The 25,894-nt window shown below is 39.6% G+C and overlaps 1 protein-coding gene across 1 annotated transcript in view; it reads left to right on the top strand.

Annotated features, from left to right (window-relative positions):
* Fmn2 (formin 2) overlaps positions 1–23,815 on the top strand; it is a 301,328-nt gene extending 277,513 nt beyond the window's left edge. The window contains 2 exon segments of the mRNA XM_028865546.2: positions 20,800–20,881; positions 22,368–23,815. Of these exon segments, the coding sequence (XP_028721379.1) occupies positions 20,800–20,881; positions 22,368–22,394 (109 nt within the window). The 3' untranslated portion in view covers positions 22,395–23,815.
* Positions 23,816–25,894: the final 2,079 nt, after the last annotated feature.

Genomic DNA, 25,894 nt, shown 5'->3' with positions numbered 1-25,894 from the left:
GTGGCTGTAAGGAGTAAGTTATGAAATCACTATGGCTTAGGCGAAAGATGTGGTACTCTAGATTATTTGAGGTCATGGAAGCTGCAGGAATTGAGTGTGCAGATGTTGTTTGGAAGAAGGTCTACACAGGCTTGGTGCTCCCAGTTTTGGGGGAGTATGATTCTAAGTGTCATCTCAGGCATTACCAAGCTAATGTCAGTCAAGTTATGAAAGATTCAGGAAAAGAGTCAGCCTGCCCTTTCTTCTCCTAAACCACCTTTTTATACTCTGGATGTTAGCACATTCTCTTTGTAAAGCTTAGTCCTCCTAGGAGGTATACCTACACAGGACAGAACTTTGTATTGGCTTCTTTGTCTTGCCATCCTTTGGGGAAACTTCTCAAATGCTTCTCGAGTTCTATCCTCAGACCATAAAAATAAAAAAGAATAAAGAAAAACAAAACAGAACATGTGAGCTGAAGATAGAAGTTCGTGGTAGTGTGTTTGCCCAGCATGCCCAAGGCCCTAGAGGGAGAGAGAGGGAGTGGGGGATGGGGGAATTGAAGGGACAGAAGTAGGGAGGGTTGAAGGGAAAGTGTCCCATTCAAAGGCTGAAGCAGCTCTCAAGAGTTGTAATTAAAGACATAAATAGAAAATTAGCACCCAAAACCAAGAAAACAGCCTGTCCAGAGGTATGTCTGCTTTAGTATTTAAATAATGCTATCTAACCTTTGAGTGAGATTGTGGGAGCTTATGAGGTATCTGAGCCATTCATAGTTTCCCATCAGCATTTCTTAAAAGTATTTTTGTTGATTTAGCCAAGTTTATAGTAGAAATATCTTAGATCAAAATATACTTCCTGGAAAATATGAGTCAAAAATTATCCCCCAGAAATAGTATCTTTCAACTTATATGGGCTGAAAACTGCTCCTATAAAAGCAAGATTTTTTTAAGGGGGTAATTCTCACTTCCTTTAAGATAAATAACTTCAAGTAACATCACAGTTTTATTTTGTTACAGGAAGATGAGCATATCTATCAGGTTTGTGTAATGGAAAATTAGCAAATAGTTTGGTTTGTGAGTACTTTTGCTGGAGCCTGAATTTTTAAGATAACTAAGATCTTTGGAATCAAAGTGCTCTCCACAGGCCTTCCTGCCATGGCCTTGCTTGCTGCTGACTCGGACTCTTTGGGGTGGAAGAATTCCAAGGCAGGAGCCACTCCTCCATCCGCCTCAGGGATTTCCTCTCAAACTCCACCGCTTTCCCACTCTTGAAAGAAATAGGTTTGCTAAGTCGAAGATGATTCTTCAGCACTTAAAAAAACGGGGCTTTAGAATCAATAAGTATCTAATCAGAAGCTAGGCTTGAGAGATACAGAAGCATGAGGTTGCCTTGGCCATGTCATTGATATTAGTCTCTGTGTGAAGCCAATGACAGGGCAGGGCCAAGACATTTTTTTTGTTGTTGTTCTTTGTTTGTTTGGGGTCTTTTGGGGGGAGGGGCGGAGGCAGGCAGGAATAGAGAAAGACCTTTTATATTGTACTTATGAGCAAGCAGACACTCCATGTAAGTTAGCCTTGCTGATGTTGAAGAACTAGCTATAAAGTTACAGTACAGACTTGGTTGTTGACATTTGCAGTCAAGTCAAATGTCCATCAACTGAACCAGAGCCCTCAGGACAAATTAGTGTCACATAGATAGCTTGTGCTTTTTTGCTTTATGGAAAAGCTGTTGGTTACAGTTTGTTCCTACTTGAAAGTGAACTTCAAACTTTAAATCATCATTGTTTAAGTTTTTTATATACAGAATATTTTTTTACTCTATTACAGATATAGTTGACAAATTATGACACACTTACAATGTCTAGTTATCTGTATACCTCCAGAAATTTTTATCATAATCCAGCCAATTGGCAAATCCATTCCCTCACAGGGTTACATTGATTTTTTTTCCTTTTGTACCAATAATCCTTGAGTTGTGTAGCTTTAATTTTACATTTTAAGAATAACAATGCAAAGCCAAATAAGTGAATATAGAGTTGTGCCTAATAGAATCCCTAAATTGATACAAAAGCATTTTTGCATTGTAGCCTCTCCAGTTTATGTTGAGATTAACATGTAGACTCACCAGAGGCCCATTTATATTTCGTTGCTTCTATTTTGACTTATTTGTGCCTCTACTTCCTAGATGAGGTCTGTAATAACACACCCAGAATCACTGATCCCTCAAAACCTTTCAAAATTTGGAAAGTTTATCTAATCACCCTTATCTGTCATTGTATCTTGGTGATGTTAAGCATCCTCTAAATAATCTATCAGTTCTGTCTCCATCCTCTCCACTTTGCCCTGGCCATGTTCCACCTCCAATTGATTACCCCAGCTACCCCTTTCCTTTAGGACTCACAGTTCAGCCGGCACCGAGTATCACACACCCTGTCTCCATAAAAGCCAACGTGTCTCCACAGTTCATTGATCTCCCTCTAAAGAAAGACGGCTCTGTCTCCTTGCTGAGACCTTCCCTGAATGATTTAACTTTCAATGGGAAGCCATCTGAAGTACTGTTAGGAAAGCATGCCTACAGAGTGAGGCACATCTCGAGAGGGAGATAGTTGCCCAAGGGCACAGACCTCTCCTGGTATGGGTCATCACTTGGGTAGAGATGGCTCCTGGCTCTACCTGGCAAAGGGAAGCTAAGAAGTCAAGGTGTGCTGGTGCCTGAGTAAGGTTGGGTAGTAGATCCATTCCATCTCTAGAGTATTTATTTCTTGGTTTTTATAATCAAGAAATGTTTTGCTAACAGGTATTTTCTTTCATTTTTCTGTATATGGGCATTTTCTTCCATGTTATGTCTATGCAACCCTCGTGAGCCTTGTAATCTAGGACAGAAGAGGATGTCGGATCCCCTAGAATTGGAACTACAGATGGTTATGAGCCACTATTTGGGTGCTGGAAACTGAGCCTCTGTCCTATGGAAAAGCACCCAGTACTCTTAAAGGCTGAGCTACTGCTCCAGCTTCTGGTAGCAGGTAGTCTTAATGAACATAGAACTCTAGCTGTGTTGGTTGTGAGCCTCCAGCTGTTTGTCCATAGATGGAAAGGACACAGTACCCCGAGGTCATGCCCATCTTTTCTTGGGCTTTACAATGTCCTTCTTCCCCTGGAATGGATCCAGGAGAGAGCATGATTAGAGCGTGCCCTGGAGGAAAAGCCAGCAGCCCACGTTAAATTCACCTGCTGGCTCCTGAGAGCATATGGATCCCTTGAGTTTCATTAACCCCCAAATGACCTTTGTCTCCAACAAATTATGAATCGGGAGGGAGCAAAACTACTGACTGCAGAAAGTGTACCTATTTAAAATCATCTAAATAACACTGTAGTAGCAACATTCAGTAAGGAGACATGATATATATAGTTGCTTTTAAGAAGGAAGAGAATATGCACAGTTATATTAATGATTTAGCATTTTACTCTGCAATTTACTTCTACTAATATTATTTTAATCTATTTTACAGTATTGGTATCTGAGATGGGCTGCATTGACTACCATGTTGAAAATTAAAATCCAAAATTCAGTAACATAAACACTCATTTTTCTATTGATAAATAATGAATATTCATAGGGAATAGGATTCATTCTCTTCATTTAAAATCTTCAGAACTTAGAGGTTATATATGGGAATGCCCATTCCTCAGAATTTTAAGTTGTCAAAAAAAATGTGTTGGGAATGAGTCTCTAAACATCATTAGGTGAGGTAAAAGGAAAGAACCCTTGATTCAATGGGTAAACGCTCTACTGTGAGCTACATCCCTGGCTCTCAGGTTTATGAGATAGTTAGTGTCTCACAGGGTGACCCAGGCTGACTTTGGCACTTGCAATCCTCTGGCTTCTGCACCTCAAGTACTGTGATTAGAGACATGCACGCCATGTCTGTCTGGCAGCCTTTAATCCTCAAATTGTTGTAATTATCATCATGTATCTAGACATTCTGTATCTTGCAGAAGTAAAACACATCAGAGTGTATTCATAATAGGTCTTAATTTTATTAGATAGGATCATTTTTAAAATTAACTTCTAGGGTTCAAATTCTAGGGCCTAGGGTGAACATTTTTGGAAAGTTTGTTTAAATTACATTTGGCCACTTTAAAGTTTTCCAAGTGTGGGGGAGGTAAATAAGATGAGACATGAGGCGGGTATATTTCCTCAGTTAAGGGATTTTTGATGCTCACAGATAACACAGAGGATTTCATTTTAAAAGTCAGACTTCATGTGGCTATTAATGTATCCTTAAGTTTTAACACTGATGTGCCCATAGTTCTGTTCTGAGTTCACCCATGTGTTGGTTTCCTACAGCCCCTCATTCTTCCAGAACTTTCATTCTTACAAAAGTTAAATGTAATATGTCCTAGAAACATGGGATTACATTGTAGAAGACTTGGATTTAACATATGCCTCCAGTAGTATATTTACAACCCTTGACATATTGGCTTACCATTCTGAGCCTCAGTTTTCTCATTTATAAAATAGAGGTACTGATATTATCTAGTTTCTGGAGGGAGTTAAATGAATTACTGAATATAAAACACTTAACACAATCTTTTTCATACCAAAACTTCTTACATAGCATTATCATCAGCAAATTCATGTTCTAAAGGCAAGACATTATATTAGAAAGACTTAACATTGGAATTCAGAGAAGAGCTCTATTCTACCTTCTATTATTTCTTTTTTTAATATATATTTTTATTTTATAATTAACTTAATTTCACATATCAGTCACGGATTCCCCTATCCTCCCTCCTCCCACTCCCCAGTCCTCCCCTCCAATCCACCCCCCATTCCCACCTCCTCCAAGGCAAGGTCTCCCCTGAGGAGTCAGTCCAGCCTGGTAGACTCAGCCAAGGCAGGTCCAGTCCCCTCCTCCCTACACCAAGGCTGAGCAAAGTGTCCAAGCATAGGCCCCAGGCTCCAAAAAGCCAACCCATGCACCAAGGACAGGTCCTGGCTCCATTGCCTGGGGCCTCCCAAACAGTTCAAGCTAATCAACTGTCTCACTTATCCAGAGGGCCTGATCCAGTTCCATGGGGGCTCCTCAGCTATTGGTTCATAGCTGATGTGTTTCCACTAGTTTGGCTATTTGTCCCTGTGCTTTTTCCAATCATGGTCTCAATATCTCTCGCTCATATAATCCCTCCTCTCTCGCGCCAATTGGGCTCAGCCATGGATCTCTGCATCTGCTTCCATCAGACACTGGGTGAGAGTTCTCTCATGACAGCCAGGGTGTTCTCCTACTATTTCTAAAGTATGTATTTCCAAGTTATAAATTTGCATGCTTCCAATTATAAAATGGTGAAATTGGGAAATTAGTTAAGCTTAATTGGCATTACTTCCTAACTTGTAGAACTGAAATAGTGATCTCAAATTTATATGCTTTTGAAGCAATTCATGATATTAGCTGCACAATTCCCAAACTGGCTCATTGCAAGTGCTCAGTGTTTTGAATAGTACTGTAGGTATTCAGAAATTATGACTATTGGTACAGGCTTGATGTGTTAGCCTTTAATCCCAGTACCAGGAAAGTAGAGGCAGATTTCTGTGTTTGAGGCCAGTCATGGCTATGTGGTGGCACCTTGTCTCAAAAAAAAAAAAATCTGGCTATTGTTGTATATGAACATAGTGTATTCCTCCCCCATGAACAGGACAGTGAAAAAGAACTAGACAAAGTGAAGTAGAACTTGGAAAAGCAGAAGAGTGAGGGTGAAGCATAAATATTAGAAGGAGATTAATGAAATCCAATAAATTAAGATAGACAGTAGTGCTTAAAATAGAAGGTCAAGAACACAGGGAAGCTACACATCACTTCTCTGCCAGGAAACCCATATTGTCTTTTTATAAGCAGCAATATCCACATGTAACTGGCACAAGGAAGGCAGAGGTATGTTTCCATGGTACCCAGTTATACAGAATGAATTGGGTGAGCCTTCTTTAGTGTGAATCCACAGTAATTATGCAAGTTTGTTCTTTTCATTTTTTCTTTATCAGCCCATCTTACTCTAGCTAATTATGATTGTTAATATGGGTTTCAGTCTAGCATATTACAGGTCCCCATTTAGTGCAGAGCCATATTGTAGGCCTTTAAAGAAGAAAGATTGAGCCCCTAGCTCTCTGCACATTGCAGTCCTCTCATTTCAAAATTAAGTCAGAGCGTGAAGAAAACTAGAAACATGGAATTTGGAGTTTGACATAGAAGTGAAGCTGGGTCTGTTTAGAGCAGAAAGTAAGACAGGAGCTAGAGGCTAGATAACATGGATGACGAGATAGATATAACGGTAAAGAGGAAATTGTTGGTTTTGCAAAGATGGACGGATGCATGGATGGATGGGTACTAGAAATCAAAAATGCTTTAAGAAGAATGCAAACCTGTCTGAGAAGGCAGCATCACTGTGCATAAAGCTTTGCCTGCTGCCCACTTGGTAGTTTTCTACCTGATCTCTCAGCAGTACTTTCCCCAGTCCACTCTGCTACTGAGTGCAGTCCGGTAGACTACTCCACATTCAGATGAGAAAGAAGAGAGCCAAGTACTATACACAGTGTCCCAACTGAGAAGCAGGAATATAACCACCAGAAAGCTGGTGGGTCATCGCAGGATGGAAATAAGCTGGCTTCCATAAAGTATGTAGCCTCTCTTCATGAACAGATGTTAGAAGCAACTTGTTTTGCATTCTGATTTTACAAAGCTGAGAATTAAGTTCTCGTATGCAAATACTTGATTCCTAGAGAGCATTTCCATTCTCTACTTGGTTATTTAATGACTTACCTAATAAGGGAGTTCATAAACTTTGGGGGGGCGGGGTTGAATTATTCTTTTGTTTTGATTTGTTTTAGCTTTTATTCTTCTCTCATACATTACATTCCAACCACAGTTTCCCCTCCCTCCACTCCTCCCAGTCCCTCCCCCTACCTTCCTTCTCCCCAGATCCACTTCTCCTCCTCTTCCTCTGTCCCCCTCCCCAGGGATTTTCCACTGAACATGGCCTAACAAGATACGATAATACTGCACACAAGTCTTACAAACTTTTAAGGATAATGACAGATACAGTTTCATTCACCATCTTGTAGTCTGGAGCCATGATCTCTTATCTGCAATTTGAAGACACACAAAATCTATGAAACAGCAAAAAAATATTCATTCATAGAGTTGCAGCAAACTTATCTGTAACAAAACTCAACTTTTCTGAGGGTGTTTTTAACCTCTGCACATCCAGGTTACCATAAATGTTCATAAACTTACCATAGAAATATTGTAATTTACTATTTCATGTTCTGGGACTCTTTTGGTAGTGTGGTAGTGTGCCATACACCTGTCTGAAATGGAGAAATGTCTCCATTCTGTAACATATCTGGCCATATCTGGCCACAACGTTTCGGGGTAAAGGATTGTGGGATGAATGTGTGAACTAAGCAGGTACTGGTCCCCCGTTCTATCTAGAGGCACGAGGATATATCAGTCTCTTAATGAAGCTACTGGTATGTAAGGTTAGCTGTGGAGACTCGTTCAGATTTTCTAGTGCTCTGAGTGACCTCCCCACTTCTGTAATGATTGTAGAGTTTCCTTGCTGCCTCCATTCACTCAGCCTCCTGTCCAGTCCGAGCTTCATCCCCTCGTATCATCAGCTCTGCCTTGGCTGTCTGTGTCCATCTTTCTTCATCCATTACACATCTCCTCTGCTCTCCACTCCTCGGCATCAGCAGGCCAAATCCTTTACCATTATTGCTCTGGAAGAAATTCTCTATGATGTGGTGATATATTGTGTCCCCCAATATATTGTGTACCCTAATAAAACTTACATGGGGTCAGAGAACATAATAGCCACTAGATTAGACATAGAGGCCAGACATTGGTGGCACACACACTTAATCCTAGCATACCAGAGGCAGAGATCCATTCGGATCTCTGTGAGTTCAAGGCCACATTGGAAACAGAGCCAGGCATGGTGGCACATACCTTTAATCCCAGGACTTGAGATCTCTTGTCTTGCTTGGGAAAGACACATGCCTTTAATCCTAGGAAGTGATGGCAGGAAGAGGAAAGGTATATAAGGCGTGAGGACCAGGAACTAGAGACTTTTTAGGCTTTTGAGCTTTTAGGCCTTTAGCAGTAGTTCAGCTGAGGTCCATTTGGGTGAGGACTCAGAAGCTTTCAGTCTGAGGATTTGTAGAACCAGGATCAGATGAGGAGTTGTGAAGTTGAGGTTGGCTGTGGCTTGTTCTGCTTCTCTGATCTTTCAGAATTCACCCCAATATCTGGCTCCTGGTTTGTTTTTTATTAATAAGACCATTTAAAATTTGTCTATACTAAGAAGCACAGTTTTCAAGTCAGCGAGGCAACCATAGGTTCATTTCCTAAGGAGCACACACGTAGCTTGGAAGGCATGGGAGAAATGAGGTGTGGTGAATGATTTTATTCAAATTTTCATTTCCATGTATAATCATTACGCACAGGGTAATGCTGCTAATGTCTCTCCTGAACACAGTATCGCCATCCTCCCCTCTCAATTTAGAATTTGCCAATACGCTTTGCCTAGGTCATTCATCATATGATTAGAGTTGCAAATGAAAACAGCACATCTCTACCCTGATGGAGCTTCCAATCAATATACTTACAGAGAAGTCATTATTGGGTCAAGGAAAGGCAGAGCTGGAGGATTTTCGTTTTTTGGTAAGATAGCAAGACGGTGCCTGAGAAGTGGTGTGTAAACAGGGACTTGACGGCAATTAGAGAATAAACTCGTTGAAATCTGGAGGAGGAAAGTCCCAGACAGTGGGAATAGCGGCAAGTGGAGATGCTGAGGGAAGGCATATTAAGTGAGAAGTCCAGAGTGGCTGGAACAGGGCAATCAAGGAAGAGAGGTCAGGGAGAAGGAATGCAGGGATCAGAAATAGAGTCTCCTGGAACAAGTTCGGGCAAGGTTTGACAAGAGTGGGCATTCAGTAAGAGCCCTCGGTGACCGTGCTCTGCTACCTAGAGGGAGACTCTGAGAGTGCTGAGGGATAAAGATGACGGAAGCAGAGGAAGTGGAGACAGTAACCGGAGGCCACCATTTCGAGGAACTTCTTCATTCAAAGGGCCGTAGTGAACAGAGGAGCTGGGTGGAGGGAAGTAGATTAATGTTTTGTGTTTCCTGAGGTTTTGTGATTTTCAGATGGTGGGATAAAAGGCGTATTTGTAGCCAGATAGGAATATTCCAGTAAAGGAGAAATTGAGACACTAATTCTCCTGTAGTGAGTGTCCTTCCTTCATGTGCCCCTGCCTTGTGTCTCCCACATCTTAGTCTTAATTAAGCCGTTCTTCCTCTTGTGCAATTCCAAGCCATTACGATATAAATAGCTTTGTTGTGCTCTTTTATGAGTTTTACTGGGAGGAAATTGGATAAACTCACTATAATCTAATTCCTATGTGTAATAGCCCTTGCATTCCTTCACATTCCCCACCAAGTCCTTCAGCAAGTAAGATACAAATGGTTTGTGCACATCATGCTTGCTAGACAAAGTGTCAAAATGAGCATCACAGCATAAATCCCAAGGGAGTTTAACTTTCTATCTCACTAGCTATGGTCAAAGCTTTTCTGAACCTCCTTTAAAAAAAAAAAAAAGTGAGATTAACAAAACATCTTTGAGTGGCATACATGAAGGCTTGAGTTCAGTTCTTGTCCTGCACTCTCATACACGCGCACACACACACACAGAGAGAGAGAGACAGACAGACGCACGCGTGCGTGCACTCTCACATCATCACAAATAGAAATACTGAAAGGAAGTTTTCATGAAGAATATCAAATGTATTGGATGACCAACTGGTGTGCTCTTCCCTGGAGAAGACTTTTTTTCCATTCTCTTGGTCTCCTGTAGTTCTTGGCCTAGGGTTAAGTATATGTACATACAAGTGACACTGCATGGACTTAACAAGTTTTCATTTATTTATGTATTCATGTTACTTGTGTGTGTGTGTGTGTGTGTAACAACAATGAAAAAAGAGGCAATGAATTTGAAAGAGAAAATGTGTGAGTATATGGGGGATTTGGAGGAACAAAAAGAAGGGGAAACATAATAATATTATAATCTTTTAAAATGAAAAAAGTATCAGATGTAGAAAACAGCATTATTTTCCTGTAATAAAAGATCAAGTTTGGTGTCATACAATTTTTTACTCTTTTGGTGCTATCATGTGTAACAGGATCTGTTTTATTTACTATCCTATGCTTCTGATACCAGTAACTATTGTTTTTAGATTTTTAAAGAAACCTAAAATCTTTTCAATATGCATAGAACGACATATGGCCTTTCTTACATACCTAAGGAAAAGACATATGGGCCAGGCGGTCATGGAGATGCAAGTGCCATGTGAGCTAAAGGATACATAAGAGCAGACCAATTTTTATATCTCCTCTATCAGAGATTAAGATATGAAGATGGGAAATAAATATTAAAATAAATATTAAATATCTTGGTATGCATGTGGACACAAATTTTGTAATTTTTAGACTCAGTTAAACTTATCACAAAACGGGATGAAGCAAGGTGTGGTAACCCCTAAATCCTGATACTTAGGAGGCCAATATCACAAGTTTGAGTCCAAACAGCTTAGTAAGAACATGTCTCAAAATTCAATTTGAAAACAAGAAAAAAAAATGGCTGAGGACACTAGAGAGATTGCTCGATAGTTAAGAGCACTGGATGTTCTTCTAAATGACCTGGGTTCAATATCCAGCATCCACATAGGAGCTCACAACCATCTATAACTCTCATCCCAAAGGATCTAGCACCCTTTTCTGGCCTGGTCCACAGATATATATATATATATATATATATATATATATATATATATATATATATATATATATATATTCAGGCAATCACTCATACACGTAACATAGAATGGTGTTAGAAATAATTTTTTTAATGACTGAGGATACAGCTCAGAGGATGCCCATGCCTAGCATGCATGAAACAGGTTTCAATTCTTTGTGCTGTAATTAAAAAGGAAGTTAGATATACATTATGGCTGAGTAGCTTGGTGTTTTTGTGAGATTCCTAACAGTGGAAGTAGGGAGGAGTCTGACTCTATTGCCTGCTCATGAGACTCTTTTCCTCCTATGGGGTTGCCTCGTCCAGCCTTCATGTGATAATAAGTGCTTGGTCTTATTGTTCCTTGTTATGTAGTGCTTGGTTGATGTCCTGGAAGTCTGCTCTTTTTTGAGGAGAGTTGGAGAGGGTGTGGATCTGGAAAAAAGGGGAGGTGGTGGGGAGAGACTAGAGGGGAGGGAAGGGAAACTGTGGTCACTGTGTAATGTATGAGAGAAGAATAAAAAAAAAAGAAGCTATGGAAACATTTTGAAATACTACCCTTCAGATTTCTTGGTAGGCTTTTCCCCATATCCAATGATATGAAATGGTGCTGTAGCTTGATATTATAGAATCAGGGGTCTTTGTTTACACACACAGCTGCCCATGAGCTTGGCATTAATTCATGTATTCCCTAGACCAATGGTGTTTCTCTTCTTCATAGCATGGACAGTTAACATTTCCAAGGCTTGTCTGAGACCTCCGCCCTCTCTGGCATTTTTTTTTTTGTCCTGAATGTTTCCATTATCTGCTTCCTAGATTTGTCAGTGTTCTAACCTGTGTCCAATTTGACTCCCTCCAAAACTACATAACATAGTTAAAGTTTTTTTAATGTTTTAATTAAAATAGAATTACATCACTTTGCCCCTTCTTTTCTTCGCTCCATCCCCTCCCAGACACTGTCCCTCTAGTACCGCCCCCATGTCCATGCCTCTCAAGTCAATAAACTCTTTGATTATTATTGTTACATGTGTATTATATGTATGTATGTTGGGGGGTATATATGTATGTATATGTCTACTTAGGATTTTTATTGGCCTTTGTCTACTCAAATACCTTCCCTGAGTTTAACTTTAAAATTTTATGTCAGTTGAGATTGAATAATCGTTTTTTAAAAACGTATTCATTAATTTTTTTCTGTAAATTGTAGTTTTACATTTTTCCCAACTACAATTTACATCCTTTACTTAGAAAAGAACCATGTCAAAAAAAAAAAAAAAAAAAAAAAAAAACCCTAGAAAGAACAGTCAGGACTATGTAGCGGTTGTTTTATCTTCTCCAGTCAAATCTTATATGTTTCTCATTTTCAGAGATGACTGCCTTTAGATTGTGCATTTCTCTTGCTGTGATTGCTTTCCAGGTTCACATGTGTCCAATTACAGAACCTCTCTTCGATCTCAAAGACACCCACTTTTCTACATATTTTTCTCTTAAAACTTTGAGACTTTGATGATCTCTTTTGTTTGTTAAGAGTTGTAAGATACAGTTATATTTAAAAGGGCAATAATCATGTGTGAAGTTACCCTGTTGTCCTCACTGTAAATTCATCCAAGTATCTTCTCAGGGAACCATCTTTTCTGTAATTAGCCCACCAACATCCCATGAGAGATTTGCCAAATGTCTTGTAGAAATGAATCCACATTATAACCTAAGAGTTACTGAGGTCATTTGGCACAAATCCCTCTGGTCCTGTCATCATATACAGAACACAAAGTCAATCTCTCTGAAAGGGGAAAATACCTTTGACTGTCTTACGACTTTGAATTTTGTATACACCCATTAACAATTAATTGTTACTTAAAGATAGAGTAATAGCAGTAAATCAGTAAACTCAAAGGTAAAGTCAAAACCAGAAGAGATACAAAACCAAGAGGCATAAGTCAAAGCCCTAATTAGAACTTTTGTCTTTTATCATGGGTAACTCATCAAATTAGCTGTTTTTGAGTGTCTTGGGAAAAATGACCTGTGTGAGGGCTCAAATTGTGCTCTGGGAACTTAAAAATGACCATCTGTGATGATTAAACTCAAAGAACTTACTATTCAGCAAGTAGAAAAGAGAAATAGCCATAGTCCTTGCTTTGAAGTACAGTCTGCACAAAAAGTCATGAAATGTCATCCTACTTCTGTAAACACACCCAGAGACAAACTTGAGGACCAGAGTTCAGGTCTCCAGCACCTACAGCACAAGCTGAACTTGATAATATGTGTCTATAACCCTAACACACAGAGTATCAGAGATGGGCAAATCGGGGCTTGGGGGTGCTGCAAGCAGATTGGGGCCAATCTAATTGAAGTGGTGAGTTGCAAGTCCAATGAGAGACCCATCCCCCCAAATAAGGGTAAGACAATAGAGGAAGACACATGAAATCAGTATTTGGATTCTACTTGCTCACATACACACACACACACACACACACACACACACACACACACACACACACATCACACCACACATGCATGCACATTTATGCATATATGCACACAATTAGAAGTAAAGTAAATAAATGTTCCTTTTATCTCTCTTCACCTGTATACTCCCCCAAGAAATAATCTGAGGAAATGCTGGCAACCATCATCTCTGTTAATTTTCTTTATGTTTATGAAAGTCCATGTGTTGTTTTATGAAGAGTAGCATAGAACCCACCTATCCAACTGTCACAAGTTAGGATTGGAGTTAGGAGGTTTCCTCAGAAGGCATCCTTCCTTCATGGTTGATAGAAATGGAGACTTGTTTTGGGCACGGGGAGACAGAGTATGAGGTGTGGCTTCAGTGTGAGCCCAGGTTCTTGTCCTTGGGTCAGGCCCCTGGGGACCGGAAAGCACAGTGCCCTTCTGTACTCCCTGTCACTTAGGTACCACATCCCTGTCGGAATCTGCTTGAGCTCATTCTTACTGCTTTCTGTAAGTGCTGGAGGGGGACCAGTGCAGTGTTCTCTCTGCAAAGCTGAGAAATGATCAGCACCCAACTCAGACATGGAAGCTGCTGGAAGCTGACACTCTTTCTCCTGGTGGTCATGATAAATGACTTTGGGATGGTTGTTTTTGTTATTTATCAGATCTTTGTGGTTTTGTATGCATGAGTGAGTTTGAGATCATTTGGGTTACAAAGGAGATGCAACAGAATGAACTTCCTTAAATCACCTTTAATTCCACACAACACCTGATACCTTTTCTGTCTCTACCTGGAAGGAGCTCCAGAAGTCTTAAGCTATTAACGCCAACCCACCATGGCCTTAAGATCTCTGCTTCTCACTTTTCCCACTTTGTAGACTGCAAACCAAAATTAATTTGTAGACGGACTTGATGTTATTTTTTCAGTGAAGTGCAATCTGAAGTGGCAGAAATGACACATTCATGTGCTGTTAGCGTCATGCTGGGCCTGTTTCTCCATGATGGGCATCTCAGACCTATGAAGTGCTTGCCCTAAACTCAGCCTAACCCTCTCCCACTGCTAAAGAACCCGACTCCCAGAGTGAAGGCCGCGACTCACAGAAAGCTGAGCTGGAGCCAGTGGGACGTGACTGTCTGCCACCGATACTGTGTAGACCAAATTATTGATGTTTAGCAGTGGGAAAGCAGCTGCCTTTCCCATCCTATTGAATGATGACAGTGTATCTCTTCTTGATAAGCCCATGGCCGGAGTGGCGTTTGGTCCAGAAGGTGGATAGAGGTTGTTCTGTCTACAGGCTACAGGAATGTCTGGTTTCTCTTTTCTGTCTGTATCTGAGTCTATCTCCCCGGTCATCTCACACACTGTTTTTAAACTTAACTACACTGAAAGTTTTGTATATATTTGCCTGACAATAAATGGGTCTGGGGCTAGAGAAGGTTCAGGGGTGGGAAATGCATCTTTATTAGAACAGAAATGAAAACCCTTTCCCTTTGTTGAGAAAACACTTAATGCAAATGAATCTAGTTTTAGTACAGACATAGTTTGAGTTTTCATTTGTATAAAAAAAAGATGAAAATTTAAAAGTGATGTTAACAAATCCTATAAGAACTAATTCCATAGTCTCTTACATAAATCTGTCTTTATGATATTGTAAACCTTAAAATTGTTCCTGTCTCCTGGCTTCAGATCTTATTTATGTAGTAACTTTTAAGTTTACTACACTGAACCCGAATGAAGGAGCAGACACCTACATGCTCTGTGAGAAAAGAAGCAAATTCCATTTACATGTGTAGAAAGTTTGTGACTCCGTTTCAGATAATAGTCACAATTTTATTTTTGAGACAATAAACTTTGTGTGGGAGTTTTTAGGTAAATTCCAGCTACAGCTTTGTAATTAACGATCTTTGTATACTGTTCCTCAGGACTTTTTTTTTTCTTGATGGCCTGGGGCAGGCTTGTTTGTGGGTGTTGGTTACAGCAGTGGTAGTAGGTTTTTGTGAGACCGAGAAAACCATTAGATCTGTAGTGAGGATAATCGATTCCTCACCACCATCACTGTTGCCTCCCTGTCTCTTGGTCTCCGTGGCACCACAATCTGTCTATAATTAATAGTGGAGGGTGGGAAGAGGTAGAGGCAGGTCAATATCTGAAGCCCATTGGCTGGCTCTGGCTGAATCAGTAACTTCATGTTCAATGAAGGACTGTCCCAAAAAGTAACATGGCCATCTGAGGTCAACCTCTGGCCTTCAGACGCATGTGTACATGAACACACAATGCATGAGCATCAGCACTCATGCATGCACACAGCCACACAAGCAAATGCATATATTGCACATACACATGTGTAAACACAAAGTGTAACAGTATCTCCTCCTATCTTTACTTTAATGAACTTGTGTTGAGGGTTTACCATGAACAAGCCTTTTGCATGACACAATACAGTCTGGGTTTGCAATTCTTTAGAAGTTTTTCCTCTTCAGAATGTAGAGTTCTGATGCCATTTACAAGTCAGCCCCCTGGCCCCCTCACACTCTCAGATGTAGCTGTATGCCTTGTTTGTGGGAGCAGGGCATGAGGAAGAGCTAGGAAGGCTTCTTGTAGATTCAGAAATACCATTCTTTTACCTAGTGCTAAACTCAGAATCATGATGTTATAATTGGGGTTGCCATTTAAGCGAGCTTAGTTATCTGGTTGTCTCTGCTAAAGAAGATAGAAATAGTAAAGCCTGAGGCAGGCTTTCTGGCTCTAGTGAGGAGAGTTTAGAGTTGCCATTCTAGAAAGAAACAAAATATCCAATATATACACAGTTAGGCACAGTACAGAAAGCCTGAATACCTTGTATACCTTAGGAGGCCTCCAGAAGGTGACTCTGTGTCATGGTATGCTACAACAGTGATGTGGCTAATGATGACTATAGGATGCCACCAGATAGAGCTCTCTCTGTCTCTGTCTGTCTATCTGTCTCTGCCTCTCTCTCTCTCTCCCTCCCTCTTTCTTTCTCTCTCTTCTCTCTCTCTCTCTCTCTCTCTCTCTCTCTCTCTCTCTCTCTCTCTCTCTCTCTCTCTCTCTCTCTTCTCCCCCTTCCCCTCCCTATCTTTTCTGCTTTAGGCAAAAATATTTTCTTAGCAAAACTTGTTTACTCATATTGATCACCTTCTCTATGCCAAATGTGATTCCATATGCCTTTAGATCACTAGCTGCAATCAACTACTCTCTTAAAGGACAGAGAACACCACCCTTTCTGTGACAACTCCTGGTCCTCTCAGTAAGGAATGAGTATTTACTTTGGACATTTATGCAGAGATGCATAGTTTCCTTTGTTTCTGAAACTTCATAGGCAACGATTACAGAAAAATATTAACATTAAATTTTACAGCCATTATCTACCATCTAATATCCCCTCTTCCTCTTAAAAGATAATGCCCCGTTTCCTGTTTTCTAGTCTCTGCTTCTTCTGTGTTTTTTTTCTTAAATCACTAAAAATGATGAATGAGGGCTTTCTTTTTATTATCCTGTGATTAGATCTGCATACATTTCCTTTCTACTGTCTACATTGATGATGGGGTGTCATGATGGTTAAAATTAGCCTGTCAGTCATGGATGCCATCCTAACATCTTTACCTTTCTTTTTATTTAATTAAGAGAGTTAAATTTCAGTTAACAAATGTCCTGACAGTTCACGTTCCCATTTCTGTGAATGTAGCCATGTTTAAAAGAGGAGATCGTCAGTAATCATGCATAGAGGTGTCTGTGCCTCTCCACAATATTCATAGACTCTTCCAAACTGTTATCCCATTTCAGTAAATAAAACGGAATTGAGAAAGAACTACCAATCTGTCAATCCTATCCCCAATTGATCCTTCCCTGGATTTTTCCTTTCTTCCCTTTTTGGATTCTTCCTTCCTTCCTCCCTCCCTTCCTTCCTTCCTTCCTTCCTTCCTTCCTTCCTTTCTTTCTCTTTCTTTCTTTCTCTCTCTTTCTATCCCTCCCTCCCTCCCTCCCTCCCTCCCTCCCTCCCTCCCTCCCTCCCTCCCTTCCTTCCTTCCTTCCTTCCTTCCTTCCTTCCTCATTGTTTCTTTCTTTCTTTGCTGCCAGTTTGGGCAGTAAATCTGAACTCCAGGGACACATTCTTTTTTCCAGTCTCAAGTGTGAAGGGAGAGTCTTGCTATGGGAGTTATATTGAAATACATCTGGCATTTAGAAGGAGCAGCAGTTACTCAGCTCAGCAGTAGCAGGAGTCACTGAGAATGGAGATGACCGTGTTTCGTGGTGTTCTGATGAAGGAGAGAGCTGAGGAGGCCTTGGTGTCCTGTGAAGAAAGTCTAGGCAGAGTTTTCAGGCCCTAGTTAGAGAGCACTGTTTCTCAAAGGGGTGCTACTGTGGGACAGTCTTTCTGTATGCTGTTAATATATGTTTCTTCTATTGGTTAATAAATAAAGCTGCTTTGGCCTATGGTAAGGCAGAATACAAGCCAGATGGGAAATCCAAGCAGAGATACAGGGAAAAGAAGGTCAGAGTCAGCGCAGATACGATCCAGCCGCCCAAGGAATAAGATGCCAGCAGATCTGTAGTGCCACAGTCATGTGGCAAAATATAGATTAATAGACATGGGTTAATTTAAGATGTAGTAGCCGTCTAGCAATAAGCCTGAGCCATAGATCAAACAGTTTGTAGTTAATATTAAGCCTCTGAGTGTTTATTTGGGACCTAGTGGCAGCTGGACACAGGAAAACTTCTGGCTACATTGTGCTTACAGGCTGCCTGTGTCATATTTTCCCAGATGCTGTCTTTGGACCAGAGGGACTAGGTCCAAAAATATAAGTGGACCTGGGGACTTGTGTTAAAGCAAATTCTCCATGGAACAAGTGCAAAGTAGAACAGCAGTCTATTTATCCTGGTGCTCAGTTCTCCAGTGTCCTAATTCATTCATGTATACATCTCTCAAGGTGCCTAAGATGAGATGATTGACACACAGGCACTAAGGCATAGGACAAAACACATTTGTAACATTTACCTTGTAAAGACCCTGTGGCAGGAGAAGAACAAACAACTCATGTTTTTGAAGTACGGTATGGTTTTCCTTGACTTCCTCCACCATTGTGTGTGTGTGTGACTTTATCTGTCGTATTTCTTTTCTTCCACCCTTAGTAACAACTTCTCTTTCCAAAATTATTTACAATTGAGCTTTCTTGGTTGTTTGAAAATAAGACTCAACCCTCAAGATACTCATGAATGGTTTCTATAAACCCTGAATACCAATTGCAGAAGCCTCCTCTGGGACCTTATACAAATTCAGGGAGCCGCCCATAGCACACCCTGTCATTATTTGCTTCTGCTCCTGTATGCCTCTGGCCTGGAGAGGTTGAACTGAATTGCCCGTGTACACCCCAGTGGCACCAGGACCTGGCCTGGCGTTGTTGCTCCATCAATGATTGTCAAATGAACAAATGAGCCGGAAGGTCCCGTGACGCTGCCTTGACGCAAACTCTCTCCGGTCTTCATGGGCTCTACCTTAAGGAATGACTGGACTTCCTTTCATGTAAAATTAAATATGTTTGTATTACAATCAGCTTCCTGTGATCCTAACCAAGATATGTTCCCGAGACCTGCTGTAAATAGAGCAGAGCGAACACCAGGAGGCTTTGGGGATCGAAATACTTGTGAAGTACATTTTTGTTTCATGTTATGAAATGTTTTAAAGAACTCCAGGCAAATTTAAAAGGGGATCTACTGGATTTTGACTAAGTGCTAAAAAAAAAAAAAAGATGAAAAAGAAGAAGAACAAGAACAAGAAGAAAAAAAAAGTTCCCTTAATTCCCTATCCAAATACTTCAAGCTTAAATTTACTGGCAGCCATTTCAGAGGGAGATGGTGACTCTGAAATCCTTGGTTTGTTATAGAGAAAATGTTTTTTGTCTTCAAATGTTTAGGGAGGGATTAAAGGGAATTTATGGCTTGGTGGGGAAGTAATAAACGTGGTAACAATGCAGTGTCTAAACTGTCACCAGTTTCTGGAATTACTGTCTACCCAACCAGCAGCAGTTTGGATCTAAAAGGAATTACTTTCACATAAGACTTGAGACGCCTGCCTGGATCAGTGGGTCATTCTATCGTTTCAGGAAGGTTGAATCAATTACACAGGAGATAAATTCTGTCGCTGGATCATTTGCCACAGGGCCCAAGAAACATATTCAAGATTTGTTTCTTTCAAGAAATTTAATCAACATGAGGTATATTTTCTTAAGGTCAAGCCATGGCCTGTTCAGTTTCTCCTGACACACTTCATGTTTTAATTAACTTTATTTTTAAGGAAAAATCACAAGAAGTAAGAAGTAAATGAATCTGATAGGTCATGTTCTTTCTTATTGAGCCCCTTTTTGTATTAATGGAGTCAGTCCTGCCTTCCAGGTTTATTACGATTTCTTTAATAAAAAGCAGTTGTGACTTTTTATAATATATTGCAGTTTGTAAAGAAATGATTGAACAAAATGGTCTTTAGCTTTGGAAAGACTTTTCTGTAATCATAATGTAATGCTTTGGTGATTACGTCCTTTTATTATTTAAGGGCATCCCCAAGATTAGAGGTGATAGGATATTGGCAGTGTTCTACAGCAAGGTCAATGAATGCAAAACTCATCTCTAAACAGGGCCTTCTTCTAGGTAGTGTTTCTGATAGACACGGTGCATTTTTGCTTGGAGTGTATACACAAAAAGAAATCTTAAACATGTTAAAAATGTTACTTGAAATGGTGGTGCATCCTTGTAATCCCGGCACTTAAGAGGCTGCAACAAGTTTGCAGAATCCAGAGCACAGAGCAACCTAAGTTCCTTGTGAGGTCTTATCTCGTAAAACAATGAGAAAGGTGATCACTGTGCAGTTGTTTGGAGATTTTTTTTGGGGGGGGCATCAATTAAATGATAATTGCTTCCATGTTTGATGAAGTTTAATTGTTAGAATGGCCCAGAAGTTTCATTCCAAATCTTTTTTATATGTAGGTGAGTTTGGTAGGGAGAAAATGAACCTGAAGTCATTTTAAATCTTCATGTGAATTCTTTTTTTTTTTTTTTTTTTTTTTTTTTTTTGGGGGGGGAGGTTTGAGACAGGGTTTCTCTGTGTAGCTTTGCGCCTTTCCTGGAACTCACTCTGTAGTCCAGGCTGGCCTCGAACTCACAGAGATCCGCCTGCCTCTGCCTCCCGAGTGCTGGGATTAAAGGCATGTGCCACCACCGCCTGGCCCACGTGAATTCTTGCATGGTCATTCTTAATTATGAATATGTTTCTGAGTTATGTAGTAATTGATCCATTTTGTATGTATGTAATATAGCCCATCTTAGGATCCTCAGGCTCACATGAGTGAACTGCTCTATCTCCAACAGTTTCTATTTTAAAATCAAATATGAGAAGGCATTTCTGTGTGAGTTTCCCAATAATTGAATTTAATGAGTTGAAGCTTGCCCTCTTGTTATAAAGTAGGTTTCTGTGGTCATTGTGGGCTCCTATTTAAATCATTGTCTTCTTCCCCATTCAGAGTCAAAGAAGCTGAGGAAGTGTGTAGGCAGAAGAAAGGAAAATCACTCTACAAAGTAAAACCAAGACACGACTCTGGGATTGTAAGTATTGACTATTCTTGGTTTTTTATCATCAGCATGTGATGTCTTTTCTGTTGAACCCTGTCGTTACAATATACACAAATTTATATTATAATATCTCAGTCATTTTATCTTATGTTTGGATAAATAATGAACTTCTAGTTTGAACAGTCTTTTCTTTATATCTTTAATCGGGACTTTGTAGTTGACTTAGTTTCAAAGTTGGGCATTTAACATTTGATAATCAAGATAAATGTAAGCATGGACATATGTGAGGGCCTATGTCCACTGCTAGGGACGTGAAATAGCCTATACTACTTAATAATACATGAGTTATAGGCGATTTATGCACTTTAACCCAGAGTGACTAATAGGAGATTTGCTGCATAAAACTCAATAGGAAATGACATACTCTCAAGTAGGCTGTTTGGAGTCTCTGGCCCAGAGACTGATCTAAAATGCTAATAAGATTCCTCCTTGGCCAAGTCCTCCATTACAATAAAACACCGAGCTGTGTACCCTCTGAGAGAAATGTTGGTTACAATGGTGAATTCTCCCTTCTGGTACTGTGGAAGTTTTGTTGAAGGCTTTGAAGGTGTCATACATCCCCTATTGCCAGGGTAAGTAAATAATGCTGGTTTAAGTGAAAGTTTAGGACATCAAATAAAATCATCTTGAGATTTATTTTTAATTATGTATGGTATTTAATTATTAGGATATTTAATTATTTATGGTATTTATGGGTATGTGCATGTGGATACAGGTACCTGAGGCGGTGAGAAAGAGGCTTTGGATCCTCTGGAACTGTAGTTTCAAAGGGTTGTGAGCCCCTCAGTATAGGTTCTGAGAACTGAACTCTGGGCCTCTACAAAAGCAGTGAAGGTCTTAACTGTTGAGCCATCTCTCCAGGTCACGTTGAAACATTTTGAATTAGATTAGTATAACATCGTTTAAATGAAATGGACAGTTAAGATAACTCAAACTGCCTTGGATTAAGTAACCCTGTTTAGAAAGTGGTTCTATCTTCAGGTGAAATTTATTTTTCTGTATTAAAATTAGTCTTATCTAATGATAAATTTGCCTGTGTTATTTTATGATCAAAGCTTAATAAATCTGTATTGAATAAGAGGAATGATGATTAGCTAACCTTGATGAGGCTGTTAGGTGGAAGAGAATTGAAACCTGCCAACCATGAAACCAAACCACTGGTTCTGCTTCCGTATTCATGCCTGTGCATGTAGGATCTGGAATGCCAGGGTTGGGCCAGCCCCACTTCACATACGTTACGAGTTAAACTTTAAAGACTGACTTTCTCAAAAGCAATTGATAATTTGTTTCAATGAAAACTATTTTAAGATGAAACAGATATAATGTGTGTAAAGCTTCTTGAATGAATTATTCTTTCGCCTTTATCCAGAGAATTTAATTGAAATAAAAATCTTATTTGGGCTGCTCTAAGCTCCTTCCTTTTTTATTTTTTAATCCTGCCTGGTATATTTGTTTACAGAAAGCAAAGATAAGCATGAAAACCTGAGCTGTGAAAAGTGGAACAAAACAAGTCATCGAAACAACTTCCACAGCATCCACCTGACCTGAGAGGGCAGTAAACTACACCAATTTGATCATTTTTCCTCCGAATCTCTTGCATAATCTTCCATGTTTTCTAGAAAGTTTATTGATTGTTGGATTTTCCTGTATGTTGTTTTAAAATTGCAAAAGCAGTACACCCGTGGAGCATTAGAACCCTTTTCTTTTTGTAAATGTTCTGGTGTTATCCCTAGAGACCGAAGCGACACGTTTAAGAAGCACTATCACATTAACTCTGAACATGCTGAACCTTAACCTACGATTTCCTTTCCTGAGATTCTCTCCCTTGTCACAACAAAAACATCTTCCTTTCTACTTACAAACAGAACTCCACATCAATGTGACTAGAGTTGTGGATAAATGTTATTCCTGGTGAATTCTTTGTATCCACTTTACTTCTACTTACACATTTTCTATTTTGAGAAGTAAGTAGTATCTATATGTCATGACTGATGCTTTCCCAACTCTTAAGTTGCTCTCTATAATATGTCCCTTGAGACCCTATGAAGAACTGGTCTGCAGCAGAGGTAAAAGAAATCAGAAGACTTTCCTTTGTATCTTACACTATGATATTCAACACACACACACACACACACACACACACACACACACACACACACACTCACACACACATGAGTCACTTAATATTTTCAAGAATTTGAATAAGTGAAGCTCATGAAATTGTGAGATTTATTTTTTGATGACTATTCTAAAAAATAAATGAGTTAGATCTATCTGGACCTTGTTAAGTAAAAGACTTGCCTGAGTATTTTGGCATGATTGGGTTGTGTGCATGTGTTGCAGCAGGTGATTTACAGCTATGATGTGAGGATGCATTCATCCTGCATCTAAAGGGATCTAGGGAAGGATCTTAGTCACTCTACTGTCAGGGAACATGGATACGTTTCCCATTCTTTCTGAGGATATTTTGAAGTCAGCTCATAATGCATTAAGGCAGTTTTGTATACGGTAATAGTTGTTCTTTTAAATTGCTGCTAATAATATTGGTTGACAGTTATGGTTGTAGAAAAAAAGGGAAAATTTATTGCTCTTGCAAACCAGTTATGGACAGCAACTTAAAAAGATGAATAATGTTCTAAATCCTAGCTATACTTGTATTTATGGAGAGTATGACCTCTTTCCTTTGACTTTGTGTTTGAAGTGCAAAGGAGCAGTAGTGTTTAATTTTCTTCTGTTGTTGTTTTGTAGTTCTCCTGCCCTCAGTCCTTCCAATGTGTATATTACCACTCTTCAATGAAGTCATAGGGCATTTAACAAAGATCGCTATGTGCAATACTGTATTTTAGTGTTTCTATTTCAATTTTTTAGGATGTTAATTTATATGAAAATAAAATGAATAATAAAATATTTCTGTGTCACTTTGTGTGCATATCCTGTATGTATATTTAGAAAATGTAGACATTGTGTTCAACTTTTACAGGGTACGGGGGTGGGAACTAAGTTGGTCTAAACATTCACATGTACAAAGAGCATGTGCATCACTCATCTCGAAAATCTGAAGCTTAGGTCTATCATGATAGAGTAAGAAATACTGATAAAATATTGACTCTTTTTACACAGTTGTTTTCTTTTCTGAGCTCCAGCAAACAACCTAGTTTTCTAGTATCCATTTCCAAGTGGATACTATACCATAAAATGTATCCTATGCAAGACCAGACTCAGCTTGTTATCTTATCCCTCCAAACTCCTCATTCTTCTGTGTTGTCCATCTCAGATGCTCCAACCTCAGAAACATGAAGCATCCTTTATATCTCACTTTCCCTTGAGTCCCTCATTGACTCAACTGCCAACATTATTAGTTGTGCTTGGTTGAAGATGTATCCACTTTCCTCCCTCTTTGCTGGGGTACTTAGTTCAAAAACTGGTGTGCACTACCTTGATAGCCATGTTAGTTAATTCTTTTCCTCTTGGCATTGATAGAAATACCCATGAAAAGCAACTTACAGAAGTTGTTTGATTTGGCTCACAGTTTAAGGAGATACAGTTGTGAATTGCAGAAGCATAATAAGGCAACTGGTCACAGTACTTCTCCATTCATGAATAAGAAAAGAAAAAAGATGACAGCTTGTTCTCAGCTCATTTTCTCCTTTTTATTCAGTGTAGCACCTCGGCCAATGGAATGATAGTGCTATCACATTGAGGGTGGCTATTCCCATTCCATTTAACCCAGTCTAAATGCTCCCTTGCAGGCATGCTCAGATGTTTGTTTCCTAAATGATCTTAGAACCTGCCAAGTTTGCAATCAATATTAACATCACAATATCTATCAACTGCTGTCATAAACATTTGCTTTACGCCAGTTCTTACCTACACATCAGACCTATTCTTGCTCAAAAATAGTCATATACATCAAAATATGTCATCTCACATTATCCAAAATCTTGACTGTGGCTGACAGAGCCATCAGGTGCCTTGGGTTATAACTCTCTGCTCAGAGCATTTGAATTCCAGCCACTGCATGAATTATAGAATAAATGTAATGGTCATTTATTACAATGGCTTATAGGCTGTGGTCCAGCTAGTCCAACAATGGCGGTCTACCAATGGGAGATCCAAGAATCCAGTAGTTTTTCAGTTCGTGAGGCTGTATGGTCTTCATTATACATCAGGGATAGGCTCTAATGCCAATGAAGGAATGGACTTGCAAGTGAGAGGGAGTGCAAGCAGGCAAAGAGTTAAAGCTTCCTTCTTCCACATCCTTGACACAGGCTGCCAGCAGAAGGTGTGGCCCAGATTAAATGTGGATCTTCCCACCTCAAAAGATCTGGATTAAAGGTTTATCTTCCCGCCTCAAAAGATCCCATTAAAAGTGGTCTTTCTACTTCAAATGATTTAATCAAGAAAAAGAATCGCTCACAGGTGTACCTAGACACTTGGATTTTACTTAATTTCAAGATGTATTCCAGCTGAAAACAAAGAATAGCCATGACAAGTTCACACCTTGTCAACTTTGACACATAATCATGTCTCCTTATGCTATGCTTCATTTCCGTATAAGAACTTAATTATACCTACCATGATGTAGTAACTATTCCTTGTACAACCACAAATGCATTATAAATTTTAGAACAGGTGACAATGTGTAAAGGAGAGACCCAAAGCCGATTTTTTATAAGTAACGTAGGCACAAATGTGAAAGAATTTCCTGTATTTTAAAAAACACAATGCTGTGAGCTTAAAGTTTTGAATTTCTAAATATTTCTAAAAAGCTTAAATGTATTTTAAAAAAGGATAGGCATACATGGTAAAGAGGAAGGGACAGGGCAGGATGGTGCATGAAAAAAATGAGTCTTTCTGCAAGGTAGCAGGAAATAGTCTTGTCCCATTGGGGCAGTAGGACCAAGCCAAAGCCTAGGACCACTGATGCAGGCTTCTCTGCAATAGCTATCCTGGATGCCCTTGTATATTACTGATATCTCATGTTTG

This window comes from Peromyscus leucopus, chromosome 15 (genome assembly GCF_004664715.2).
Source record: "Peromyscus leucopus breed LL Stock chromosome 15, UCI_PerLeu_2.1, whole genome shotgun sequence".
NCBI classification, from domain to species: Eukaryota; Metazoa; Chordata; class Mammalia; order Rodentia; family Cricetidae; genus Peromyscus; species Peromyscus leucopus.
Note: the sequence above shows the minus strand (reverse complement) of the source record. Positions and strands in the feature narration are given on the sequence as shown.